At 39.6% G+C, this 27,185-nt stretch overlaps 1 protein-coding gene across 1 annotated transcript in view; it reads left to right on the top strand.

The window, feature by feature from the left end:
- Window positions 1-27,185, top strand: part of Rab22a (RAB22A, member RAS oncogene family) — a 62,447-nt gene that overhangs the window by 18,177 nt on the left and 17,085 nt on the right. The window contains exon 3 of the mRNA XM_046433304.2: window positions 23,110-23,191. Coding sequence (XP_046289260.1) covers window positions 23,110-23,191 — 82 coding nt within the window. The remainder of the gene's footprint in view (window positions 1-23,109; window positions 23,192-27,185) is intronic.

The following is a 27,185-nucleotide window of genomic DNA, read 5'->3' as shown; positions in this document are numbered from 1 at the left end:
TTGCTGAGATGCTGCCTATCCGCTTTCTTAGTTTCATGCCACAGAACAGCCAAGAAAGCGACCTTCTCTATTCTACCATCTTGAAAAACTGCCTCTTTTTCTAGTTTTAGGTAGAAGTTTAGTCCATTGATTTTTAAGGCCTTCCTTTTTTCTTATGTGGATATTTAGAACCACAATTCTGATATGCTTTATTTTAATTTTGATTTAGTTCTATTTATAATTTCCCATGTGACTTCTTTGACCATTCATTACTTAGAAGTGTGTTTTATAATCTCCACAACTTCAGGGGATTTTCCAGAAGTTTCAGCTATGGATTGCTATCTTAAATCTGTTATGCCTGGAGAACACTTGAGTGTTCATCAGACCTTTGACTTGAGGTTTGCTTTATGGCCTAGAACATGGTGTATCCTAGAAGTTCTGTATACACTAGAAAAGAACATGTGTTCTGCTACTGCAAATGTCAGTAAGTCTTCATAGTTAATAACTCTGTTCATACCTTCTATATCCTTGCCAAATTTTTTTCTCTGAAAAAAATGAAAGGGGTGTTCAAAATAACCCTAATTGAGGAATGGTCTGTTTTTCTTTTTAGTTGATCTGCTATGCTTCATGGGTTTTGAAGCCTTTGTTATTGAGTGGTTGTGTATGTAGCATTATATTTTCTTAATTATTTGACTCTGTACCATTAAGAAATTTCCCTTTTATTCTACTTTAATGCAATCTGTTTGTCTTCTCCCATCCATTTATATTTAACCTGTTTATAGCCATGTATTTCAGATGAGATTCTTGCAGACAGAATTAAAGGGTTTTACTTTTTAACCAATCTAACATTTTCTCTGTCTTTTATTTGGAGTGTTTAGATCCATACTATCTAATACCATTCCTGTTAGTCACATGTTAAGATCAAAATTTTAGATCTTGTCATAAAAGCTACATTTCAATCCTTACCACAGAAAGTTGTTGTATAACAATGGCTTAGACCATTTTTACTTACTATAACTGTCTTGTTTACATCTTTGTTGTTATTTTAATGGTGTTCTAGGATTTGTAATATGCTTCTTTTTTAATTTTTTGTAATTACAGATGGACAGCATGCCTTAATTTTGTTTTTTGTTTTGTTTTTGTTTTTGTTTTTAATGTGGTGCTGAGGATTGAACCCAGTGCCTCATATGTGCTAGACAAGCGTTCTGCCACTGAGCTACAGCCCCAGCCCCTGTAATATGCTTCTTTAATTCAAATTTTGTGTTTAAATATGTGATTTTACATATAATGCAGGAATTTATTGAGTATGTACTATCATTTCTCTTATGTTCTTTGTGCTTTTATTGTCATATTTCACTTCTGCTTGGTACAAAATCCACCGTATCCCTTTTTTGGGGGAGAGGATGCTTAGTTAAAGAGACCATAAGCTCTTTATTTTTCCCCCCTCTATCCTTGTGCCTGTAGCTTAATTTCTAAATCTTTGTCATAGATCATATAATGTCTAGTGATATGAGTCTTCTTTGTCATTCTTCAAGAAAGCTGTTGGTGTAATGTCATTTCTTGTGAAAAAAGACCAGGACTATTTCCTACAGGCACCGCATCACTGACAATGGACTTTTTTGAGAAAGACTGTTACGGACTGATTTGTTAGGACCCACATCCATGGGATAAGTCTCTAACTCCTGATGTGACTGCATTGGAAGCAGGACCTTTATGGGCATCATCACTAAGGCTAGAGGAGGTTGTAAGGGTAACTCTACTCCACTAGAATTGTGCCCCTATGAGAAGAGTAGATTATACAGAGAAGGTGGCCTGCTGATGAGCCAGTAGGAGAGGTCACAGCAGAATCCAGCACTGCCAGCTCCTTGATCTTTCACTTCCAGCCTTCAGATCTGTGAGAAACAAAATGTCTGTTGTTTAAGCCACCAGTCTATTTTTTTATTTTCTTTTTTTTTTTTTTTGGTGACATGCTGAATACATTAAAGATTTAAAAAAAATATATGGAAAAAGCAATGTTGTATAAGTGTAAGTATGGAGAAAAATTAATTGTTGACTATGTATAGTTGTAAAAGATTAAATTTTTTTTTGTTGAAAGCAGAGAAGAATGATATTGGCCCATTACCTTTCCATATAAACATTAAAAATCATCTTGTCTGTTTTCACACACACCAAGACACTCACCTGCACTGTTTTCAGTAGGCACTGCATTGAATTTATAAATCAGTTTGAAGAAAAATGATATCTTTATAAAACTATTGTGACTTCAGATGTATGAACTTTAGACTATCCTTCCTTTATTTTGGGATTCTTTGTTTTCTATCATTTTTTTTCTATTTCTCTCTATATAGATTTGCACATCTTTCATTAGATTTCTTTCAAGGAGTGGGATATTTTTGTTTTGAAATTTTTTTATTTTCTCATTTGTTGATTGCATATAGATGTAGTTTACATTTTTAATTGAGCTTACATCCATTGAGTAACCTTCCTAAATTTACTCATTAATTCAGATAGCACATATCTATGGATTCTTTTGATTGTGTTTTGGTGCACACTTTGATATCATCAGGAATGACATGGTTTTTATGCTTTTTTTCTAATCGTTAAGCTTTTTATTTCTTATTTTATTAGATCCAGTAAGATCTCCACAACAACACTGAAAAGAAATGGTGGTAATGGGTCTTCTGATCTTGGTGTAATGTTATTGGGACACTTTGTTGTACCATTAACTATTTTCGATGCAGGTTTTTTATACATAGCCATATTACATTATTCAAACATCTTCCTTTTCATTGTTTCTGTGATTTTTTTTAACTTAGTATTGAATTTATCAGAATTTTTTCTGTATGTATTGTACTAATTACATATTCTCTTTTATGCAGATAATGTTAATTTTGCTGTCATTTTCATGGATTTAGCCCACTTAGGTTGTGACATTATTTTTATACATCACTGGCTGTAATTGACTATTATGTTTTTAGGATTTTTGAGTTTTATACATGAGAATATTATGTAATACCCTTTTCTGAATACACATTTTAGATTTGTATCAAGATTGTGATTATCTTATACAACTGGAAAAGTCTATGGAAGACTGTAAAATTGCTCTTTTCCTAAATTGTGAAATTCATCAGTGTTGCCATCTGGGCTTAAGCCCTCCTTGTATGATAGAGTTTAAGAAATCAGTTTCTTTCATTCTCAGGTCATTTATTTCTGCTTGCATTGGTTTTGATAAATTGGGATTTGTTTAAGAATTTTGACTTTCATGGATTTTTTCCAATTTATTTGTGTAACAATGTTAAGATTGTATGTTGATAACCCTTTTCATTTCGATATTATCTATTCTGTATTTTATTCATTTCTGCTGCTAACTTTATGATCTCCATCCTGTTCAGTTGCATTACTCCTTTTCTAACTACTTGAAGTAGGTAGCCAGCACTCAATTTCAGTCTCTTTTTCAGTTATATTCCTTATATTTTAAAACGTTAACCATGGCTTTTGCTAGATCCAGCAAATTTTTATACATCATCATATCGTAATCCCTTTGTTCAGGTAATTTTCCAGTTTACGTCACAATTTCATCTTCGCCCCAGTGTCATCTGTATGTCTTTCTCAGGGCACACCTAGGCATAATCCCAGTTAGTTTTGTTAATGATTGCTAGCACCATGGTTTGAGGTGAGAGGACACATTTTGTGTAATTTAAATCCTTTAAAATATGATGCAGCTTGCTACATAGCCCAGCAATGGTCAGTTTTGATAAATGTTCCCTGTTTACTTGACTGGATTATGTACTCTTCAGCTGCTAGGTGCTGTGTTCTGTGAGTGGAATTAAGTTAAGATTAGTAATCAGGTTTATTTTCTGTTATCCTTGCTGGTTTTTTGAGACCTGATTCTGTCAGTTACTAAGAGAAATGGGTTAAAATCTGCCGCCACGGTTGTGAATTTGTCAATTTTTCTCCTTTATTCTGTCAGTTTTGCTTTATCTGTTTTGTAGCTACATTAGGTACCTATGGATTTAGAATTTTATGTCCCACTGATAAAGCAAACCTGATAAAATTTTGAAATGTACTCCTTTATCTCCAGGAAAACATTTTGCTTTGAAATCTAAAGTATTATTTCTTTGGTTGGTATTTGCATGGTGCATCTTTTCCCCATCCTTTTTGTGTTCAGCCTTTCTGCATCTTTATATTTAAGGTGGCTTACTTCTACAGTATGATTTGACTTTCATAAAGTATACCCCACATAACCACCATCCTAGTCAAAATGCAGAAATACCAGTAACCTCAGAAAGTCCCTTCTGTGGGTCCCATTTTCCATAAGCATCCATTGTGATTTCAGTCATAATTTACCTATTCTTGAGTTTCACATAAGCAAAATAATGCAGAATATAGTATGGTTGATTCTTCCACATGAAATATTGTTTTGCAAATGTCTCATAGTCTGTTTTTTTTTTTTTAAATTGGGAAATTATATTCTCTTATATGAATAGACCCTAAGTTGCTTTTCCCTTTCCTGATTGTGGACTAATGTAAGTCGTTTCCAGTTTTTTTGTTTTTTGGTTTTTTTGGAAGGTGAGGGGTACCAGGGATTGAACTCGGGGGTACTCGACCACTGAGCCACATCCTCAGCCCTATTTAGAGACAGGGTCTCACTGAGTTGCTTAGTGCCTCACTTTTACTGGGGCTGGCTTTGAACTTGTGATCCAGCCTCCCGAGCCGCTAGAATTACAGGCGTGCACCACCAAAGCCCAGCTTGTTTCCAATTTTTAGCTATTATGAATCTGGATGCTGTGAACATTCTTTTACAGATTGGGTTTTTGTTTTGTTTTGTGTTGTTTTGTTTTTTGTACCAGGGTTTGAACCCAGGGGCACTTAGTCACATTCCCAGTCCTTTTTATTTACTTATTTTTATTTTAAGACAACATCTTGTTAAGTTATTTAGGGCCTCACCAAGTTCCCTGAGGCTGGCTTTGAACTTTCAATCCTCCTACCTCAGCCTTCCAAGCCACTAAGACTACAGGAGTGCACCACTAAACCTGGCTCTTCTAAAATTCTTTTTGTATACATAGGTTCTCACTTCCTTTGGGTAAGTAGTAGAAGAATTGCCAGTTCTTAGAGTAGATGCATAGATAATGTTCTAAGAAGTTGCTAAATGGCTATCCAAGGTGGTTGTATCACTATACCATATGTTTAAGTCAGCTTTTTTGTTGCTGTGACCAAATGACCTGACAAGAATAATTTTAGGAGGAGGAAAAGTTTATTTCGGTGCTCAGGGTTTCAGAGGTCTCAGTCCATAAGTGGTCAACTCTGTAGTTTTGGGCTCAAGGTGAGGCAGAACATCACAGAGAAAAGAGTGTGGTGAAGAAAAGAGGCTTAGGATATGGCACTAGGATACAGAGAGAGCCTCCACTGGCCAAAGACAAAATATGTACCCCAAAGGCATACCCCCAGGGACTCACCTCCTCTACCTGCCTTCATTTACCACTCAGTTAATCCCTATCGGGATTAATTCACTGATTGGGGTAAGGTTCTCATAACTCCGAGGTTCACCTCTAAACCTTCTTACATTGTCTCACACACAAGCTTTTGAGGGAGACCTCATAACTAACCACAACACCCTGTCTCCAGCGTAGAGCTTTTGTGTGCTCTAGTCCTCATCAGTATTTGATACCATCTTTTTAACTTCAGTCCTCCTAGTGGGTATAGAATGGTATCTTATTGTGTTTTAATTTGCATTTCCCAAGTGACTAATAATGTTTAAGCATCTTTACAAATGCTAATTTGTCACTTATATTCTTATGAAGTTGCTTGTTCAAGTCTTTTACCTATTTTTAAAATTATTTTTGTCTTATTTCTTACTTATTTATAGAAATTCCTTATATGTTCAGATAACTTTTTTCATGAGATATATTCATTGTGAATATTTTCTCCCATTCTATAGCTTGCCTTTTCATTTTCTTGATAATATTTCTAATAGTGTAGTTTTAAAGTTAATGGAGTCCAAGTCATCAGTTTTGTCTTTGGTTCACAGCTTTTTTATTCCCCGTTAATGATCTACCTGCCTTAAGTTCTCAAAGATATTTTTCTTCTATAGTCTTCCTGTTTTTAATTTTGTATTTAGTTCTTTGATCCATCTCAGATTGATTTTTATTCACTGTGAAAAGTTCATTGTTCTCCCATGCGCTTGTTCAGTTGTCCTGGGCTCACCTGCTGAAAGACATTCCTCTCACCGAACAGCTTTTGAGTCAAAAATTATATGAAAGCTTTTGATCTTTGATCATGGTATCTCATGCTCCGTTTACTTAGATCTTCTTTATTTTCTCTCTGCACTTTCTTGTGGTTTTTAGTGAAAGTGTAAAAGTATTTTTGTTCAATTTTTCCTCAGGTATTCAGTTTTTTTTTTTTTTTTGAGTTGCAAATGGCATTGTATTTTTTTCATTTTCATTTATAATTGCTTGTTGCTTACATGTAAAATGCCATTTTTTTGGTCATTGTTATAGACTTGGGATACTTTTTAATGTTTAATTCACTTTTTAGTACTAGTAGCTATCTTGTATTATACATGATTCCTCAGGATTCTTTACATACGCAATTATGTTTTCTAAAAATATAGTTTTACTTTTTCCATTTCCTTGTAGTCTTTGTTTTATTTGGGGGATCTTTTTTGTTTGTTTCTCTTTCATTTTTTTGTTTTTTTTTGTGTTTTTCTTTTCTTTCTTTCTTCCATCCCTCCCCCCATGCCTTATAGCACTGGCTAAAACTTCTAGTGTCTATTGAAAAAGAAAAATCTTTGAATTTTCTCATCCCTCTGGGAAAACCATTCAATATTATACCATTGAATATTTTCAGTAGTATATAGTGCAGTGTTTACTGTAGGTTGCCCATTATTACAATCAAGAAGATTCTGTTTCTGGTTTCCTGGAAGTTTTATTAAGAATTTATTAAGAATTCTGTCTTAATACTTCTTTGCACCTGTTTTAGATGCTAATATTTTTCTGCTTCATTCTGTTAGTGCAGTGGATTACTCTATTGTATATTTTGGTAACAAATTATCCCAATACTTAGCAGCTTAAAACAGCAATCATTTGTTATCTCAAGTTCTTTGTGGATCAGGAATTCAAGGGGCCTGGCTAAAGTGACTCTGGTTCAGAGTCTGTCATGGTACTGTGATCCACATGTCATCCAGTTACCTGAAGGGTTGGCTAGAGCTAACATATCAGTTGACTCGTAGGTCTGTTTACTGGAGGCTTTGTTCCTCAGTTCCTCAGTCCTCCACCTTGTGAGCTTCTCCCTAGGCTGCCTGCGTGCGCTCACAGCAGACATCTACTTCTCCAGAGCATGTGATAGGGAGAAAGCAAGGGGGAATGTGCTGGATCTTTATGGACCTGCCCTCCGCTCACCTGCCCATGGCTAAACCCATTCCAGACTCTGGGACAAGGAGTAAGCTACACCCTTGAAGGAAAAACCCTTCCCCCCTTGCACACACATACATACACACACGAGCATAATTTAGAACCAACATAAATTTAATTTCTAAAGTTTAAATTACCTCTATCTAATACATCAGACAAACAAATGGGAAAACATTTGATGAAACAACTCATGATCTTCCTAAGTTTCAAGGTCTAAAAAGTCAAGGACAGGCCTTCTTTTCTTCCTTCTTTTCCAAGGCCTCCTTAAAAAAAAATAAATAAATAAGTAAATAAATAAAGCTGATCCATATTGGAAAGGCTGAACAGTCATAACACCTAAATGCAACATGTGGTTTTGGACTGTATGTTTTGCTAGAAGAATGTATTAAGACACTTGGCAAAACTCAAATGGATTCTGAGGAATAGAAGATATCTCCACATCTGTTAATGTCACAATTTGGATTCTGCTTATATCGGAAAAACAATCTTGCATGTAGAAAATGTTCACTGACATTCAAAGGTAATAGGCAGTTTGCTATCAAAATGGTTCATAAGTAAATCCTGTACTTACAACATTTCTCAACTAGCTGAGGAAAAACAACTCAAATTTGTACTTTGAAACTTCTATAAATTGGAGATTGTTTCAGATTTTTAAAAATTGTTGTTTGTTTCACTATAAAGTATTCTTTCCCAACCCACCCCTGGTGTCATTGAAAGAACTAGTTGTTTGATGTGAAAAATTATACTGTTGTGTTCTTGATCCCATCTTCAGGGGCACAGGGTTCTACCAACCCAGACCTTTTGCTTTATTCTGCCTGAATGGGTGTTCCTGACTATTGTCAGTCTTTGATACCCCAAAGTGTCACAGTGACACTGTGACACTGCCTACCCCCCACCATGAATGATTACCTGTTTAGCCTACCTAATAGCAACTTTGAAATAAATAATTATTAGAAGCAAGAAGGAAAAAGGAAGAATAAAAAATAACTATTTTACACACTTATTACTATTTCCGTTGCTCTTCCTATAAAATTGAGCTTTTGTCCCATGTCATTTACCTTTAGCTGAAAGAACTTTTAGCATTTCATATATTTAGGATTATTGGTGGCAGATTTCCTTAGAATTTGTTTTTCTGATGGTGTCTGCCTCACATTCTCACCGCCTATCCCTAGGACACATTCCTTATTTTACTTACATTTTAAGACTAACTTTAATGTCAAAATTTCATATTCTTATATTTCCTTTTGTTGACTTCATTTAAATGCATGATTTATTAAACAAAACTGTAAAATACTTACCATCTGTTACGTGTAACATAGAGAAGCAGCTTTTAACAGAAATTCATCAGCCCTTCCCAATATTTTATTATAAATGAGTATCAAAACAATGCTGAATGTTTTTGTTACTACTAGTGGTAAGCATCCTGCTTTCAAAATTCATACTGTGTATGGCAATATCCATTGCACCTGCTGCTTTAGACCATTCTAACCACAGCTCTTTCACTAAGCTCTATGCACTAAGATGCATAAAACATGTTATCTATATTTTTCTTTCTTGAGATTTTTGTACTTCTCCAAAACACACATTTCTACTGCCAGCTTTCATCTTGTAAACCTGAATTCTATTTTAGGTACTCCAGGTTTATTTAAATAACAGTGCCTAAACAAGCGAAAGAAAAATTGTACTGCATAAGAATATGCAGTATACTTATAAATTTCCTAGTCATGTTTACCAGCTGCAAATCTTTTACTTAATGTGCTGCTGTTTTGCATTGTGATATTTAATCAAGACATTAATCCAAGCAGAAGATTGTTGATTTAAGACAAATTTGAGACCCACTAAAATTGTTGGATGTTTGTTGTTCTGGTGGCTGTGAAGCTTCATCTTTTCTTTGAATATCTTGAAGTACAACTTTACTGCCATTTTACTAACTCTGGGGTACTCCGTGCACCCACTGTCCCACTGGAATTATTAAGTGGTTTATTAATCCAAATTACAGATCTGAGGAAGGAGCCTCTGAGTGCTCAGTATTCACATCCTGCTTTAACAGATTATACCTTTTGTCTTCATAGTCTGTCCTTGGTGTCCCAGTCATCACGCCTGTCCACCTTTTAGATGTTTCATGCTCATCCTCTTCTAACTAGCCCTTGCATTGCTATCTTTTTTTTTGTCCTTCAATTTCTTCCAACACATAAAAATTATAAAGGACTTAAACTCCTGTGGAGAGCTCCATCTTCGCTGTTGAAAGACAGCTTGCTAAATATAGATTTCTGGGTGTTTTTTTTTTTTTCTTTCAGCACTTTAAATATGTTATTTTATTCTATCATGGCCTCCGTTGTTTCTCTGAATGGCCTGTCATCCCTAATACTTCTGCTATATGTAATGTGTCCTTTTTTCCTCTGGCTGCTTTGAAAGTCTGCTCTTTATCTGCAATTTACCATAATATGCTAAGTGTGTAATATACCCTGGGTTAACTGAATTGCTTGGTCTGAAATTTGATTTTCACAAAATTTGGGACATCTGCAGTCAGCATTTCTCTAAATATTTTTTTCCGCTGCATTATCTTGCTCCACTTATGGGAACTAATCATGTATATGTTAAACTGCTAGATGAGATGCTCAGGTTCTGGATTTTCCCACCTCCATTTTTTTTCTCTCTATAGAAATCATAATTTCTATTGATTTGTCTTTAAGTTCAGTTGATCCTTTCTTCATCTGTCTCCAGTATTCTGTTCAGTTTATCCAGTGGGAGTTTTTGTTTTTGGGGGGTTTTATTTTCCTGTATTTGTTTTTTGTGGGCTTTCCGCCCCCCCCCAGATTTTTTTCCCTGAATTCTAAATTTTTATGTTTCCTATGTTTAGATTTCTTATTTATTCATTAAATGTGACTCCTCTTTTAGGTCCTGGTTTTTAACATCCGTATCTCACTAATTCCAACATATGGATCATCTCAGGTTCTACTACTATCTACTGTTTTTCTCTTAACCTTGGGTCACATTTTCTTTGCACATCTGTTTGTTTGTTTGTTTTTAATTGTATACTGAATACTGCAGGAAATATGAGATTTTAGGTTCTCTTCTGCTGAAGAGTGCTATTTTGTTTTAGCCAAAAGTTAAACTGTGAGCTAATTGTCTTGAACTTGTGGAAGTGTGATTGTACACTTTGCTAAGATGGTTGTGTTGGAGTGTTGCCCTTCCCTGTATGGTAAATCCTTCTTCCTGAGTCATCATCTTTACTTCTAAGGTGTGGCATATCTGGGTTTTAATGATGTTGAGTGAGCCTCTTCAACTTGGCAAAATTCAGACTCCCAACCCTTCTTCCCTGCTGTTGGCAGCAGCCAGAAATCTCTGCTCAGCATTTTTTCCAGCCTTCCAGCTGTTTCTGTATCCTGGATTCCTTGTAGTCTCCCAGTTGTATGTAATTTGGGAACCAGCTGTGGATTTGGGAGGGTTTGTGAATGGCTTTGCAGCTGTGTAGCTCCTTCCTTCCAAAGTAGCCTTCTCAGTTTCCAACCACTGGCAGTTCTGAACCCCGTTTTCCAGCACCTCTAGCCATTGCTGGTGATTTGTCTTCTCCAGGATTTTTTAATCTTCCTTTCTCACTACATTTTGGCCACATGGACCTTCTTTCCAAACACCTGATACTCTCTCTCAACTTGACTTATGCTTTTACTTTTTTCTCTTTTGAAATGTTTTCTTCCTTCCAAATATTTACATGTTTGGATTTTCTTACCTTTTAGTGTTCATCCAAGAGATTTTCCCACCATTCTTTCTCAGATTGCCACTCATTCACAGTCACCACACAGTGTTTTGTTATCTTCATAGTAAATGTTATGGTCTATAATCATTTATCTATTATACTTATTGTTCTATCCCCACTACCCTATTATAAGTTCTATGAGAAGAGGAACCTTATCTGAAATGATCACAGCTATATCCACAGCCCAAAATAGTTGCTCAATTTCAAAACAATGTTCTGTAAGATTTTTGTAATGATATCTGTTATTTTCTCTACAAGCATCTGACATTATCTTGATAATATTTTTTAATCGTTACCTGGGACATGCCTCTGAGTCTCTTTTCTGCCTCTCAGGGTCTTCCTCCTGGTTCTCAGCCTCAGTGTGCACCCCTAAAATGTTGAAGCAGTAATGATTTCTTGCAGAGCTGTGAGCTTTCCTAGGGGACTTAATGCCCTGAGGGTCATCTTTCTCCAGGTGACTCCAAGTGACTGTTGTTTCAACTCAGTCACCCCTGTGACTCTTCCTAATTGCTACTAATTTCACTTCCTTAAATCCTTGGCCCTGCCTTCTCAATAAAGGAAAGCATCCTTTAGTGTAGGTATAGTCACTATGAAGGACAATGGGTAAAATCCTTCAAAATCTAATAATAGTCATAATAATGACCTTATTATAGTCTTTAAATGTAATAACATCCTTGCCAGACATGATGGTACACACTCTTGATCCCAATGGCTCAGGAGGCTGAGGCAGAAGGATTATAAGTTCAAAGCCAGCCTCAGCAACTTAACCAGGACCTAAGCAACTCAGCAAGACCCTGTCTCTAAATAAAACATGAAAAAGGACTGGAGATGTCATTCAGTGGTTAGGCACCCCTGGGTTCAATCCCCAATTCCCCGCCCCCCCCAAAAAAAAAAAACAGTCCTTGAAGTAACTTCACATCCTCCTCAATTCACCCATATCACAGAGACTGGCACAAATCCATATAACCAAAACAGGCAAGATTTTTTTTTTTTTTTTTAAGGCCCATTAGCCAAATATACAAACAACCTAAATGAACTAGATTTTACTAAGTGACAGCCATTCAGAAGAATTTCATGGCTTCTCTCAGCCTCTACTGACACAAGAAAGAATCCTCCCTGGATGGGAACACTCAGGCTGTGCCTTCAGAGGCAGGTAATTCTCCAAACAACCTCTCCACAGGGCTCCCTGCCTCTCCTGACCATGGGGCCACCACAGCCCAGGCCCAGGAACACAGGGGTAAAACCAGAGAGCCAAGATCCCTCAGCTCCTTGGCAAGGTTCTCATTCTTTCTACTGCTGCATCCATCTGCTGTCAAGCTCATCTGGTAACATGTTCAGAGTCAAGTCAGTAGAAAGTATCCAAATGGAAACACAAAGAGAAGAAAAAGATTTAAAATATAAAATAAAATCCCAAGAACCTTGTATGTTGTCAAGCTCACATATACACACCAGGCTTCTAGAAGGAGAAAGGGAGTAGAAAAAACAAATCAAAAGGTAAAGTGACCATGTACAAATCCAAGAATATCTGCAACCCCTAATCAGGATAAATACACAACAAACCACAGCGTCAGTATATTACAGTCCAACTACTGGGAACTAAAAATAAATAGCAGATCTTAAAAACAATCAAAAGAGGTGTGAAAAGCAGGTGATCTACAGAACAGTGATGAGAATCATCACTGACTTTTCAGCAGAAAAAGTGGAGGCCAGGGATAATTACATGGCATCTTTAGCATGGTATTTAAAACAAAAAAAAAAGCTGCCAACCCAAAATTCTCTATCCAGTAAAAATTTCCTTCAAAAATGAAGATATTCTCAGAAAGACAAAAGCTGAGAATTTGTGTATAATAGACCTGTATCCAATACTAAAAAGAAATTCTTAAAAAAATTATTGGCTTGTAAAGCAAAGTAACAATTGTATTGTTGTATTTGTTACATGTGAAAAAGTTAAATGTAAAGCAACAAGAGCACAGTGGGTGGGAAGGGAATACATGGAATTAGACTGTCAGTTTCTTAGGTTTTTCGTGAAATAGTATATTATTTGGAAGTAGACTGAAATTTAAAATCACATATTATAATCTCCAGAGAAACCATTGAAAAAATAAACACAAAGAAATATAGCTAAAAATTCAATATGAGAGAGGTAGACTACAAAAAAAAAAGTAATTTATTCAAAAGATTGAACATGGGGCCCCGTGCATTTAAGAGGAGCAGAACAACAGATGGGAAACTTAAAACCCACCACAGGGCCAGGCACGCGGGGCGTGGTGGTGTGGCCCTTGCCTAGCACACACGGGGCCCCATGTTCAATCCCCAGCATCATGAGAAAAGGAGGAAGGACTGCCATATAAATAATTGCATCTCCTGTCCTCTAATTTCTAGCGCTTATATTTTTTATAGATTCCATGGTTTGCTCAGGGGTCAAGAATTAACTGGAAATGGGCAGGAGGGAACTTCCAGGGGTTATAGAAATGTTTTTGGTCATAATAACATGAGGATCTGAAATCTCAACTTATTGGCCCAAAAATCTACACTCTGCATTTACGGTACAAATAAGGACCCATGATGGTGTTGGTCAGCTTCCCATCACTTTAACAATATACTCAGAAATACTTAGAAAAGGATTGTTTGGGCTCACAGTCTTGGAGATTCCCATCCACGATAAACGGGCTCTGTTGCGTCAGGCCTGTGGCAAAGTAGCACATCATGGGGGGAGTGAGTGGTGGAGCAAGTCACTCACTTCATGGTTGGAAGCTAAAAGGGAGGGAAAGGGGTCCCACAGTCCCCTCTGAGTGCATCCCCATTAACCCTACCTTTGGGCTTCACATCCTGGAAGTCCACAGCACTTCCCAGTAGTACCACTCTGGGGACCCAGCCTTTAACACATGGTCTTTGGGGGACAGTTGTGAAGTGTTTTGGTGAGAGAACTGAGGTAATTACAGAGAGGTTAATGGGCTTGACTGGTAGTATACAGCTGGTAGTGAAACTAATAAGCTGGGTTTTCTGGCTCTGTGTTCTTAGCCAGTGTGTTATTATCTCATACTGTTTGGCCCAGTAATTCCACTTCCAGGACTGTACTGATAAGCGCCTGTACATTCCAGACACGGGGTAAAAATTGTACAAGGTTAATACTTGCAGTATCGCTGATCAGTAGGGATCTGATGATATAAATTATAGTGCAAGCCCTCAAGGTAATACAACAAAGGAAAAAATCCATCTGGAGAAACTCTGTATTCACATCAGATGTTCTCTGAGGTATAGTGTTGAGTGAAAAAAAATCAAAGGCATGGAGTGTATATTACCATCTGTGTTTAGAAAAGATAAAGGAGGGCACAGGAGAAATTATGTGTACATGTGCTTTATAAACCCGAAGTATTTCGGAAACACCCTGATAAAATTCAAGTTTCCAAGAAGAGGAAGAGACTGACTGAAGGAATAGGAGGGAGACATTTTTAGTATATACCTATTTTGTGTATTTGGGATATTGAAGCAGATGAGTGTATTACCTCTTCAAAAAATTAAGTAGTACAGTTATAATTTGGAAACGATTGAAATAGTTCACTGCACATTGCCTGAGCTTACTCTCAGAAGCCTGCTTCAGTTGGCTCAGAATTCTTTCCCTCACCCCAGTCAAAATCCTGTGGCTTCCATGTTATCAGTCTCAAACTGTCCCTTTTGTTCCTTCCTGCCATTGAAGCCTCCCCATCTTTGTCCAGGATTATTTCCAAAGGCCACTTACGTTGCTTCCCTCCCATGCTGCCTTCCCAGTCCAACTCCCTCCATCTTGCCCTGCTCTTACAATGCTTGATATTCTCCAGTCCTTACCTACATCTGTGTCTCTGCTTCTGTCCTAAAAGGTCCTTAAAGACAAATTCCCCTTGCTCACCCACCAGTTATTATGGCCATGAGCTCTGGGAGAGTCACTTTCTAAAATTAGTCAAAGAGAAGCATCCCTGCCCTCACCTCTCCGTGGCCCACTTCACTTTTAGCTATCTTTTCCAAAATATTGCATGTGAGTTGATTTTATATGGTACACAGATAAGTACTTATTATATATTGATTGTTAAGTTCTCTGCTTTGGTTCCTGATGTCACTCTGCCCTACCATCTGTACAGCCAACACCCTTCTGAACTTCCAGGTTCAGTTCTAAGTCCCTCTCTTCTCTGAAGCTTTTCTGGCATTTCTTCTTGCTGCTGTAACAAATCACAACAAACACTATGGCTTAAAAGAACACAGATTTATTCTTTTACAGTTCTGGAGGTCAAAGGTCCAGAATGTTTCACTGATTTAAAATGAAGGTGTTGGCCAAGCTGGTTCCTTCCAGAGGCTCTGATAGGAATCTATTTTATTTTTTCCAGACAATACTTAACAATCCATATATAAAAAGTGCTTATCTGTGTACCATATAAAATCAACTCTATTACCTTTCTCAGCTTCTAGTGCCTGCTGTGGCCCCTTCTGCCCATCATTCACAGCCCATCATTCCCATCTCCATCTCCAAATTATCTTCTCCTTCCTGGTCCCTTTTGTTAAAGTTTTTAAAATTTCAAAAACCTTGTGATGTCATCAGGCCTGCCTAGTAATCCAATATCCTTTCCCCATAACAAGGCTTGTACCTTAGTCACATCTGACAAGTCCCTTTTGTCATCTGAGGTCGCCTATCACAGGTTCTGGGGTTAGGGTGTGGACCTGGGGTGGGAGTGGGGAATTATTCAGCCTCCCACACCTGGCATGCCACTCTCATGTACACTTAGACTTGGCTTTGCCTTTCTGCTCTCAGTCTTTGTGTCCATTCTTCTGTCAACTCCCAGAATATTTGCCTTTATATCTCTTCACTTGACCAGCCCCTCTCAAGGGGTTGTCAGTCTCTCAAGGAGAGTAATGGGTCTTACTCTTCCTGAATGCCCAGTGTTCTGCCAGGCATCGAGAGGCCGTGTGTTCAGGGACATGCGAGATGGACCTACAGTACTGCTGTTCAGAATGCAGGCTGAGGGCCCGGCTGCCTGGCCTTGGACCCTAGCTGCTCCATGCGCTGGCTCTGACTCTGAAGTGTCCTGTGCACACAGTGGTGATGGCTTGAGCCCAATCCAGAAATGGGCTTTAGATTAAACAGGATCACACACATGAAAGTTTGAGAAGAGTGCCTGCAGCAGTGAACTTCAAGGGAAGCAGCTGACTTTATCATTGTTGGTTTTATTATTCATCTGTGAAAGGGTTGTGTTTGTGAGTTATTCTTGACAAAATTAAGAAGGGGGAAGCTAAACTCTTTGTTGTTTAATTATCTTCATGTTTAAATATATCTTTTCCTCAGTGTTGTTTTCCAAAAGTTTTTGAATGTGTTATACCAAAGGGTTGAAAGTAATAAAGAATTTCCTTGGGGTAACCATGATCCTATACAAGTCTGTGCACTCCTCTGTTTAAGTGGGTAGCAACCACTTTGAAGAAAGCCCTGTGCAGAGTGATGAGTTAACCCTTAGTTCTAGTCTCAGAGATGGTGGAGTTCCAAGAAAGGGTTACAATGTTTGTGACTATGGAATGCATCTGAGTAATTGAATTGATGGGTACTCAGAAGACGACTTCTCTTGGTTGTACCCTTGTATCCTGCTGAAACTTGTGAGCATCTGCCAAGTTCTTTGCACCATTCTAAACCTCCTTGAAGGTACCATGGTATCCCTGTTAGAAGAACAACTAGATTTCACATATGTCTGGTCTTTTCATATCTCAATGTTGCTATTGCCCTGCCCCGCCCCGCCCCACCACAGGGTGGAAAGGGTTCTGGGGATTGAACCCAAACCCTTGGGTTCAATCTATCACTGAGCCACATCCTCAGCCTCTACCACTGAGCCACATCCTCAGCCCTTTTTACTTTTTTATTTTGAGACAGGGTCTCTCTAAGTTGCTTATGGCCTTGCTAAGTTGCTGGAGCTGGCCTCAAGTTTGTGATCCTCCTGCCTCAGCTTCCTGAGCCATGCACCACCACACCCAGCACTGTTTGGTGGGTGGGTGGGTGGGTGTGTGTGTATGAGAGAGATTCACGGATTGTGTGAGATATAAAGTGTTCAGAAATGTTTGTCTTTTGTTAATTGCTCATCCTCAAAACAATACCTACCATTATAGGGACAACAGAATCCCATATGCCATTCAAAGAAAGCAGCTCATGGTTGAGAAAAGTTCTGGAGTGTGATATTGTTGCATATCTATGTTTAAGGAGAACCAAACAAGTTGCTGCTGATGAAGAAATTTTTGAAATGCCTTGTAGCAAGTATTTTCATTGGGAACACGTACTCTGACCAAAGATCATGACTACTTGGTGTACATGAGAATCATATTTTTAGAATGTCATGAAAAATGGAGAAGTCTATGAAAGGCAGTCTAGCTTTAGGAAATAATGCTAGTAGGGATTTTAGATTAAAGAGCTAATAAGATCTGCCTAGGCAGACTGAAGAGAGACAGTTTAGTAGTGAAAAATAAGGTTATCAGACAAGTAAATGGCAGGCTGGAAAATAAAAATGTATCATTTGAATGGCAGGGAGCCATTGCCTGATTTTCAGAAAGCAAGGTATTAAAGTTATCATGCCCTTTGCATCATTTAACTTGAACGTTAAAGGAGTGATCTAAAGTTTGACCAACAATGGGAGGAAAAAAATGTCATAGTCCTGCACAAAGATTAGGGACCAACTTTTTAATTTATTTCAGAGGTTGAGGTTCAAATGTAAATGAAATATAAAATGAAGAACCAGGCAGCTCTACTAAAAAATTGAATGCAAGTAACAAAGAATAGTTACAGACTAGTTTCTGATCTGTGGAAGGCAGACATACTTCAACCATTGAGAACTTGAGATTTAGACAGTTTGGGGGCTGGATGGAGATAAACCCAGCTTGGCCACATTGAGTATGGTAAAGTACCTGCACTGTGTAGTTAAACTAAAGTCAATCAGATGGGGAGAGTGCCATCCTCCACAGATGAGACTGAAGCTATAGCAAGAGATTTCATGGCTGAGCCAGGCAGGAGTTCTGCCCTGCGGCTACCCCAGAGCTCAGTGGCCTCCACTCAGAGACAACAGGCAACACCCTCTCCAGGAAACACAGAAGATATCTCCCAGGGGCTTGGGAGGCTGAGGCAGGAGGATCTCGAGTTCAAAGCCAGCCTCAGTAATGGCGAGGTGCTAAGCAACTCTGAGACCCTGTCTCTAAAAAAAAATACAAAAATGAGGACTGGGGATGTGGCTCAGTGGTCAAGTGCCCCTGAGTTCAATTAAAAAAAAAAAAAAAAAAAACCCAAAAGCTGAAAAGGAGGAAATGATTCTTACAGATGTGATAGGTCAAGATTTCAGGGTTTTTTTTAATTGGTGCATAAAAATTTTATAGAATAGTGGCTTTGTGTCATATTTCTATGTGCATGTGACATAATTGGATCCATTTCTCTCCCAGTTCCTCCTTACTGTCTCCGCCTCCCTCTCCCTGCTACCCTTCCTCTACCAAGTAGTCTTCCTTCTACTTTCATGACATCTGTCTTTTTTTTTTTTTTTCTTTTTTCCCTTCTGGCTTTCACATACGAGAGAAAACATTGAATTTTTGTCTCTCTGAGTCTGGCTTATTTCACCTTAATGTGATATTCTCCGGTTCCATCCATTTTCCTAAAAATGCCATAATTTCATTCTTTACAGCTGAATAAAACTCCATTGTCTATATGTACCATCTTTTCTCTACCCGGTTACCTGTTAATGGGTACCGGACTGATTCCTTAACTTGGCAGTTATGAATTGTGCTGCAGTAAACCTGAGTATGCACAGATGTCTGAAGTATGCTAATTTTAATTCTGAACAAATACTGAGTCGTGGTATGTCACATGGTACTTCTATTTAGTTTTTGAAGATTTCAGTTTCTTAAAAGTCTATAGTCATGCCTGTTGCTATGAGGAAACAAGTGCAGCCCGAGAAGAAGGTAAGAGAGGTGTAGGTAGCCCTCTAGTCCTGGCCACCTGAGATGGGGCTGGCACCGGGAAGCAGCTCCTGATGGAACATGTGAGTGAGCAGCAGAGGCTCCTGTGATGTGCCCTGGCTCCTTCCTCAGTGGAATTCCAGAGGTCAGAGTGATGGAGGGACACAGTGGAGTCTACTTACTGCTTGTTAGCTCGAGTAGGGAGAGGTTGAAGCTGGTGGCTGAGCAGGAGAAGGCAGCAGGATGCTGGATGTAGCATAGCCAGCCCGCCCTAGTTGAGCCACTTTCCTCAGGCCCTAAATGCCACAACCTTGGTACAGGTGAAGACCCAAGTCTCCTCTAATCTTGACTCTTTACCTACACCTGAGTGGTACTTGTCTCGTTGTGCTTCAGGAAGTATTGGGATTATAGTAGTTTGTGGGCAGTGCAAGTTAGAGTTCTAGGATAGCAAGGGGGAGAGCAGTGAGGGAGATGCCCCTGTTCCATAAGAGGAGCCACAGCAAGGTCCCTGCCTTCAGTAGCCTTCGGTTCTTAAGAGTGAGTTAGACATTGAACAGGTTAATTTTTTTAAAAAGAAAACAAACAAGCTGATGAGAGATTATAGTCAGTGCTCTGAAGATGAAATGACTATATTCATATAATGATGATGTGTTGGGAAACAGGCAGCTAGAAGGCTGCCCGGTTTGGGTGGGTGGCCCAGGTTTCTGAGGTCATTGACATTTGAGCAGAGACCTAGGGAATGAGGAGCATCTGGCCAGGGGAGAACCCATGGGAGAACATCCAAAGAAGAGGGGCTGTTGTGGAGGGTAAAGCCAGGACTAGTGCAAAGGTTTGAGACTGGGGAGGGGAGGCCCACCTGATAACGTGGGGGCCCAAGCCCACTATGCCAGGATGGGGAACTAGGGCAGCAGTGATGAACAAACCAAGGGAGAAGCACCTCTGACTCGGCCAGGGTCAGAAGAGGGGAGCACTCAGCCAGCAGAGTTTCACCTGTTCTTGACCTAGGAATGTTGACTTGGGAGCTTTAGGAAGCCATATTCCTTAATCTTTATTTCTAGAAAAAGCTGGAATGTGCTTGTACTTGAAGAGGAGGATAGTGGGAAATGGCAGAGCTGTCAGCAGACAATAAGAATGTGATATACACATGCACAAGGCCCTCTTGGGTTCAATCCCCAACACCACCAAAAAAAAAAAAGAGTATGGTATAATTGCTGTATGCAGCGGGAGAAGGCCTAAAAGGCACCATGTGACACAGGGTGAAATCTCCATGCTGACCCACAAGGACTGTGATTCTCCTCCAGCAAGGGAGGCACCCTGCCACTTGACAGAAGTCGTAGACAGAGAGGTTGGTGGGGCTTTTCTGCATAGTTGAATCAAGATGCACAGGATTGCTAAAGAACTGGGAGTGTGGGTGAGTGGTGCCAGTGAGAAGAAGATGGGAAGCCGACAGACAGAGAAGTGGGCAAAGACTTAAGAAGACAGCTGTGAACACAAGAAGGCCTGAGAGAAGCCTGGAAGCAGGCGTGGCAGGTGCGAGGCAGGAGTGCTGAAGGGTCCAGAGTCAGAGAGGGTTTAACCCTTCAGATACTTTGATTATCTCAGAAATGCTGTTTTGTCTGGATCCTGGTTCAGGGATAAGTCTGCTTTCATTAAAAGGAAATGGTTGGCAGGCAGGATGAGCTCCAGAGAGTTCTGAACCTGTGGTGAGACATTGCCTTTTACTTACTGCCTCTGCCATTGCCAGCTTTTGATCTACGTGAAGCACACTTCTCTTGTCCTTTGAGCAGTCAGAATGGATGTATTAGTTGCTGTAGTTCTGTGAACAGGCTTCTGTTGGGTGCCTGTGGTCACTCTTCAGTGTAACACCATAGCCATAATTGATGGACAGTTGAGTTGCAAGCTTTTAGGACTAATTGCAAACCAAACTAAAACATTTTCTGGAACCAAGTTTAAATAATAATGATAATACCTTGTATAGATATAGTGCTTTACAATTTACAAAACACTTTCACATACATCAGCTTATTTAATCTTCACAATAAACAATGCTTTTTGAATGCTTAGATCTTTCCTAAGTGAGAAATCACTTTGCACATCCTGATTTAATTAGAGTGAGTCACCAGAAGTTGTTGGTACAATAACCATCTCTTAAGTATCTTCTATGTACAAAGTACTTCACTAAGGATACCAAGGGGTAAATTTTCAGCAAATAAATATCTAATAAAAAGTACCTGTCCAATAAATGTGATTTTGCCTCCTGATTCACTCACTCCTTATAGTCACTCCTTTGGAGGCTGCTTACCATGCCATAAATGCACGAAATTTTTGCCAGAAACTCCTTATATCATATTTGAAAGCTTTAAAACTAAGGATTCTGGTACTCATCTAAGCTCAGTGATTCTTCCAAAAGTCATTCTTTTTCAACTTTCGGTTTCTTGAAGATTATCCATTACTTAAATCTCTACAAAAACATTTGAAGCTCCCAGCATGTTTGAAGATGCTTGACCATTGAGTTCATTGTCTTGCTTGGAGTGATTAGGTTTGATTCAAGAGTACAACTTCGCCCTTGCCCCCAGCAAGCTTATTATCCACTAGAAAAGAAGAAAGACATGGTCATTGTGTTAGGTTTTCCTCACTGTGGCCAAAATACCCTACAGGAACAACTTAGAAGAGGAAGAGTTTATTTTGGCTCACAGTTTCAGAGGTTCAGTCCATGGTCATTTATCTCCATTACTCTGGGCCCAAGGTGAGATAGAAGATCATGGCAAAGAGTGTAGCAGGGGAAAGCTGCTCCCTGTGTGGCAACCAGGAAGCAGAGAGTGAATGGGAGGAGCCAGGAACAAAATACAAAATCTCCCAAGGCATGCTCCCAGTGACCCACTTCCTCCAGCCACACTCCACCTGCCTACAAATTGCTACCCAGTAATCCCTTCAGATTTTCAGTACATCAAATGGGTCAGTCTGTTGAGTAGGTTATGGCTATCATTTCAACTCCTGCTTTAGTGCAGGAACTTTTCAGGGATACATCATACTTAAAACAGTCATCTCTAGGTTCTATAAATCAGACTGGGATGCTGTAAGGGGCTTGGAAAACAGGACTTCCTGGGAGGCTGCCCTCTAGGTGAAGTGGATGGCACAAGATAGTATTAGTCAAGCCCACTCACAGGGCAGGACTCCTGAACCTGTGACCCAGGGCCTCCGGAGTGTCCAAGCGCTTGCTTTGGACTACCATGGCTCTTCAGAAAAGAAAGGCTTTGCACCTTATCTTACTCCAGATACTCCAAAAGTGCAGGATCCCCAAAATAATAGAGTCCCTGCCTTCAGAGCCCCTTGGACAGAGTGCCTTCCTCAGCACAAACAGTATGATCTACAAACTGATTCCTTCCTGCACCAAGAGCTGGGTGAAACTTGTGGGCTACTGTGGCATCTCAGCTGAGAAGCCTGTTGTGCTATTGACACCCAGGTGTCATAAGGGATGCTGAGGGTGAATCAGATCGCCTTGGCAACAACTGTTGTTTCTCCAATCCTCTTTCAACTCCTTGTTGGCTTCTTAATTTTATTAACTTCAACATTATAGTAGTTCTCACTCAGTAGTTTATGTGAGCGTGTAGTTTGGGATTTGGGGGAGGACAAACCCAAGTGTCCTTTTTGTTTTTTCTTTTTTTTTTTTTTTTAACTCATTTCCTGGACATACTGGTTTTTAGAAAGTTTTCTTATGGTAACATCTTGAATAACATTTTCTCTGTTTTGCAAGGGAGGCTAATGATCTGGAGCTTAAGCAATCAAAAGTCTTAAGAACTCTTCCTTCTTTGTGTTGGGCAGAAGTGCCTAATACTTTATTTTATTTGGGCAGAGAATATCCAGCCAGCATCTGAACATCCCATAAATACTTGGGAGAGGAACACAATTAGGATATAGTGTAGAGCTGGGAGTTGGAGCTTTAAGTCTAAGTGATGTTTCCAACTGGGGCTGGAAACGTGCTTTAAATAATTGTATTCTGATCATTTAGGTCTCTCTTTATAGGGCATCTTTTATGACCAAGACTGTCCAGTACCAAAATGAGCTACATAAATTCCTAATCTGGGATACAGCTGGACAAGAACGAGTAAGTCACTCTTTAATTTACTATGTGTTTTTCTGAGGCCCAAACCAAATTAGAGCACCAACTAAACTGTCACCGTTCCTGTCATTTCACGTTACTCACTTCTCTTCTATGCGCCAGAGACACATTTATTTCCATTTGTGGAGGCCAGCCTTTTTCTTTTCAATTAGAGTCACAAAGTCCTCTGATGGAGAAAGTGATAATGGGCACTGAGGGCATTTTTATATTTTTTAGTGTCTTAAAGTAAATGCTGACTAACAGGCTGATAAAATCCCACTTGAGCATTGTGTGTAATTTGGGGCTTCATCCTCTAGTAAAGATGTAAAAGAATTAGTGGTAGAAAGGGAGAGTTAAGCACAACTCATTTATAGCTGCCTTTTAAAAAGCTAAAGAGGGAACTTTACAGCATATAAAGTTTGAGATTTAAGTGAAATGGATGAGCTAACACAGTGCCTTGCAGTAGGTACTTAATAAATGCCTGGTAATAAAATTGGCCACAGTAGTTATCTGCCTAAGGAAGAGCCTAAACCAAACTGGGGCCAGCCACAGCAGCACAGGGCCAGGTTGGATTTGGGGAAGCCCACCAAGTCAGAAGAGGGTGGGAATGGGGCAGGCACAGGTACTATCTATCTCCCCTCCGGGCACTGACTTCAGTTTGTTGTCATGGTGCCTGTGTCTGCCCCATTATTCAGCAGACGTTTAATTTTGTTTTCAAACAGTACTATCAAACCTGCATCAGATGGATGCACAGTGCTATCTTAAGCTCTTAGAAGTACACCAGAAGTAATCAGGAAAAATAGTGTGTCATCACCGTCTTATCTAAGACAACGTAGATACTGTGTATGGCATAAAATCTGACAAGAATCATCGCAGACAAATGGAGGAAAACAAAACAAGCCATTACCGTTGTCCTAGATGTAGACACTATACATTTGTACAGATTTAATGTTTTAAGTTCACTTTGTTTGGTTTCTTCTGTTTTTAATGCTGGATGTCTTGCTACCATCCAGTTACTCATCTGAGATGTGTCTGCTTATGGTTTTCTTTTCCCCTCTCCTGTTATGCTGGTGTTGTGCATCTAGAATGAGACATTTAAAATAGCTAGACCTTTGCTAACCATCACTCTTCTGTCCTTCAGAAGCGGTTCTTACCACAGAGTCTGCCCGCATTTATCTGTACACACAGCCATGGGATTTGTCCTATCAGCCCCAAACTGGTGGGGCTCTTCCTACCAATAAAACACACTCCCTTCCGCTGGATCCCCAGGTTCAGCTACCCCTCACAGATACAGATGGTACAGCAAAGCCATCATCATAAAGAACCCTGCTATAGTACAGATCCCATTATGCTCTCTTCAGAGCCTGTCCTGGTATACACGATGAGTATAGCATCTCTTTTTTTCTGGAACATGAAAAAAGAAATAACCCAAGGGCACATGGCTCTCCCTTTCTGCTGGCATGATTGCAGGGGTCTTTGAAGTTTTGTAATTAGCCAGCTTGCCTGCCTTTTGTGTGCCTCCTTCTCATTAGTTCTTCAACAGGAATAGCTGCTCTCAAATGTGAACCTGCCTCCACTATGCAGAGCACCTCATGCAGCCCAGAGCTGGAGAGGAGGTGTTCATGAGGAAGCGGCCAAGAGAGGAGAACCCCCAGGGAGCACTGGCAAAAGCACATGTCCATAGTTGCCAGATTGCAGAGCTTAAGAAAAAGCTAAACATGGGACATATCATCAAAGTATAGGGAAGATCAGGCAGGACGTAGCCGTGAGCCTGGTCAGGGTCAAGGACTGACTGACTGTCCTGGGAAGGCCTTCTGGTCCCTGAATATACCAGCCACTGCCAGACTCTCTATCTCTTCCACCAACCTGGCCTCTAGCACTGAACTGCTTATAGTTTTCCAACATGCCATCCTGTTTATATCCTCTTACCCTTCTTCTTAGGTTTTGTCTGGAAAACTTTCTTCGGCCTTCAGAACCCACCTCTGATGTCACTTGACTAAAGGAGGCTTTCCTAAGCACCCCTGGTGGTCTCGAATGAATAACCACTTTGCCATATCCCATTGTTGCTCAAACCCAAATCTGGATGTTGTCTTGGACTCCTCGCCAGCTCCCCACACTGCTCTAGGAGCATGTGCTGATAGCTCCCTTGTCTAAATAACTTTCTTCATTTCTACTCCCATCACCCTGCTCTTAGACACCTTTTACTCTGACTTGAGTATTCCATAGTCTTCTAACTGGTCTCCCTGCTTTCCTCCAGCCCAGACCTGACCCATGCCACTTCTCACAGAACCTAGAGTCCTTTAGAAATGAAATCGGACTCTCATATTTTCCTGCTAATACCCTTCAGCAGCCGATTATTGCTCCTCTCCTCTGCCCACATGCCCTGCTCCTCCAATCTGCTTAGTGTCCTTCCAGCCCGTCCTCCTTCTCTCCCACTGAATTCCAGCCCACTGCCCTTCGTTAGGTCCTTGAGCACCCGTTGTCATCAGGCCTTCATGTACATTGGTCCTTCTTACTGGAATTCTCTCTCTCCTCTGCCAATAGGCTCCCTTTACGAGCTCTTGATCTCAGGTTAAATGTCATACCCTTAGAATTTTCCCTGAATCCACCCCTTCACCCCTTGCATCTAAGCACAGCTGCCATTCATTTCCCATTATTGCCAGTATTCATTTTCCTCAAGACATTTGTTAAAAGTTATAGTTCAATGTCTGTCTGTCTGTCTAGCTTTTATTGACAGTCTCTCCTTGCAAACAGTAAACACTGAGAGCTGAGAGCACAGTGTCTTGCTTGTCCTGTATTCCCAGCCTCCATCCAGGGTCTGATGTAGAGCTCATGTGCAGAGCCTGGTTGGACGGAGCAACAGATGAACTCTTACATCCTGAGCAGGCTTCAGTTGCCCTCATCCATGCCATCAGTACCTGTTCCTTACTGTCATGTCTTCCATTGGACAGTGAGCTCCTTGGGAGCAGGACAGTCCTCATGTCTCTGCTCTCAGCTCCTAGCACATGGTGTTGATGACAATAAATGTCAGCTGCTTGCTAACCCTCCTTAGGCACACACAGATAAGGACAGACCTTCTACTACTTTCACCATGTGAGTAGTGCATGCCTGGAATGATGCTTTTTCTGGTGTTTGCATGTGTATTGTTTGGTTCACTATAGTTTAAAGATTCTCAATGGAAACAAAAATGGTTATAAAATGAAAACTTTCTGATCAACTAACTAATTGTATAGCCTCCCCATTTGAGTCTAGCATCTATCCTGTTGCCACACATTTTGACAGTGTGCTGTCTTTCTGTTGGTCAGGTTATGGATGATTACAAAGTGATTAAACTGGTGAAAGTGATTTTGGAGAATTTTTCAAAATGTTATGTGAATCCTTGACCATTGGGATCTTGTTAAATGAAGAGAAAAATACCTGTCAGGTTGCTGGTACAGCACTTCAGATGACAGTGAGTTCAGAGGGACTTACAGAAAATTCTTGGAGGCTACAAATATCTTGTAAAACTTACTATTTTTATAAGACTGTGTGATCAAATATGAAATGAAGGATATCATATTGTGCTAGCATATAGTTTTATCAGAACAGTCATAACCAAATTATCAGTTAACTGTGATTCAGTGTTCATCAAAAAAATTCAGCTCCTGACTGTTAAAATATGGCTACAGCTCAGTGGCAGAGCACTTGCCTAGCATGTGTGAGGCTCTGGGCTCATTTGTCAGCACCACATTTAAGCAAATAAGTAAAGGTCCATCAATAACTAATAAAAATATTTTTAAAAATAAGGCAAATATTTTTCAACTACCAGGTAAAATGAGACTTGTTTTCCTAAATTTAAACTTACTTCCTCAAGATGACCTCTGTGAGTCCTTTTTGTCCCTGTTATTTGCAAACTGAGTGAATTCATTTTGTCACATTTTCCCACCAATTATCCTTCACTAACAAAGACTCCTGTAGTAGTGTGGAGACAAACACAGCACATGAGCACCATGAGTGCATC

Source organism: Marmota monax, unplaced genomic scaffold, assembly GCF_021218885.2.
Source record: "Marmota monax isolate L192 unplaced genomic scaffold, Marmota_monax_Labrador192_F-V1.1 WCK01_AAM20220418_F8-fsc00014, whole genome shotgun sequence".
Lineage (NCBI taxonomy): Eukaryota > Metazoa > Chordata > Mammalia > Rodentia > Sciuridae > Marmota > Marmota monax.
This window is presented reverse-complemented; position numbering and strand designations above follow the sequence as displayed.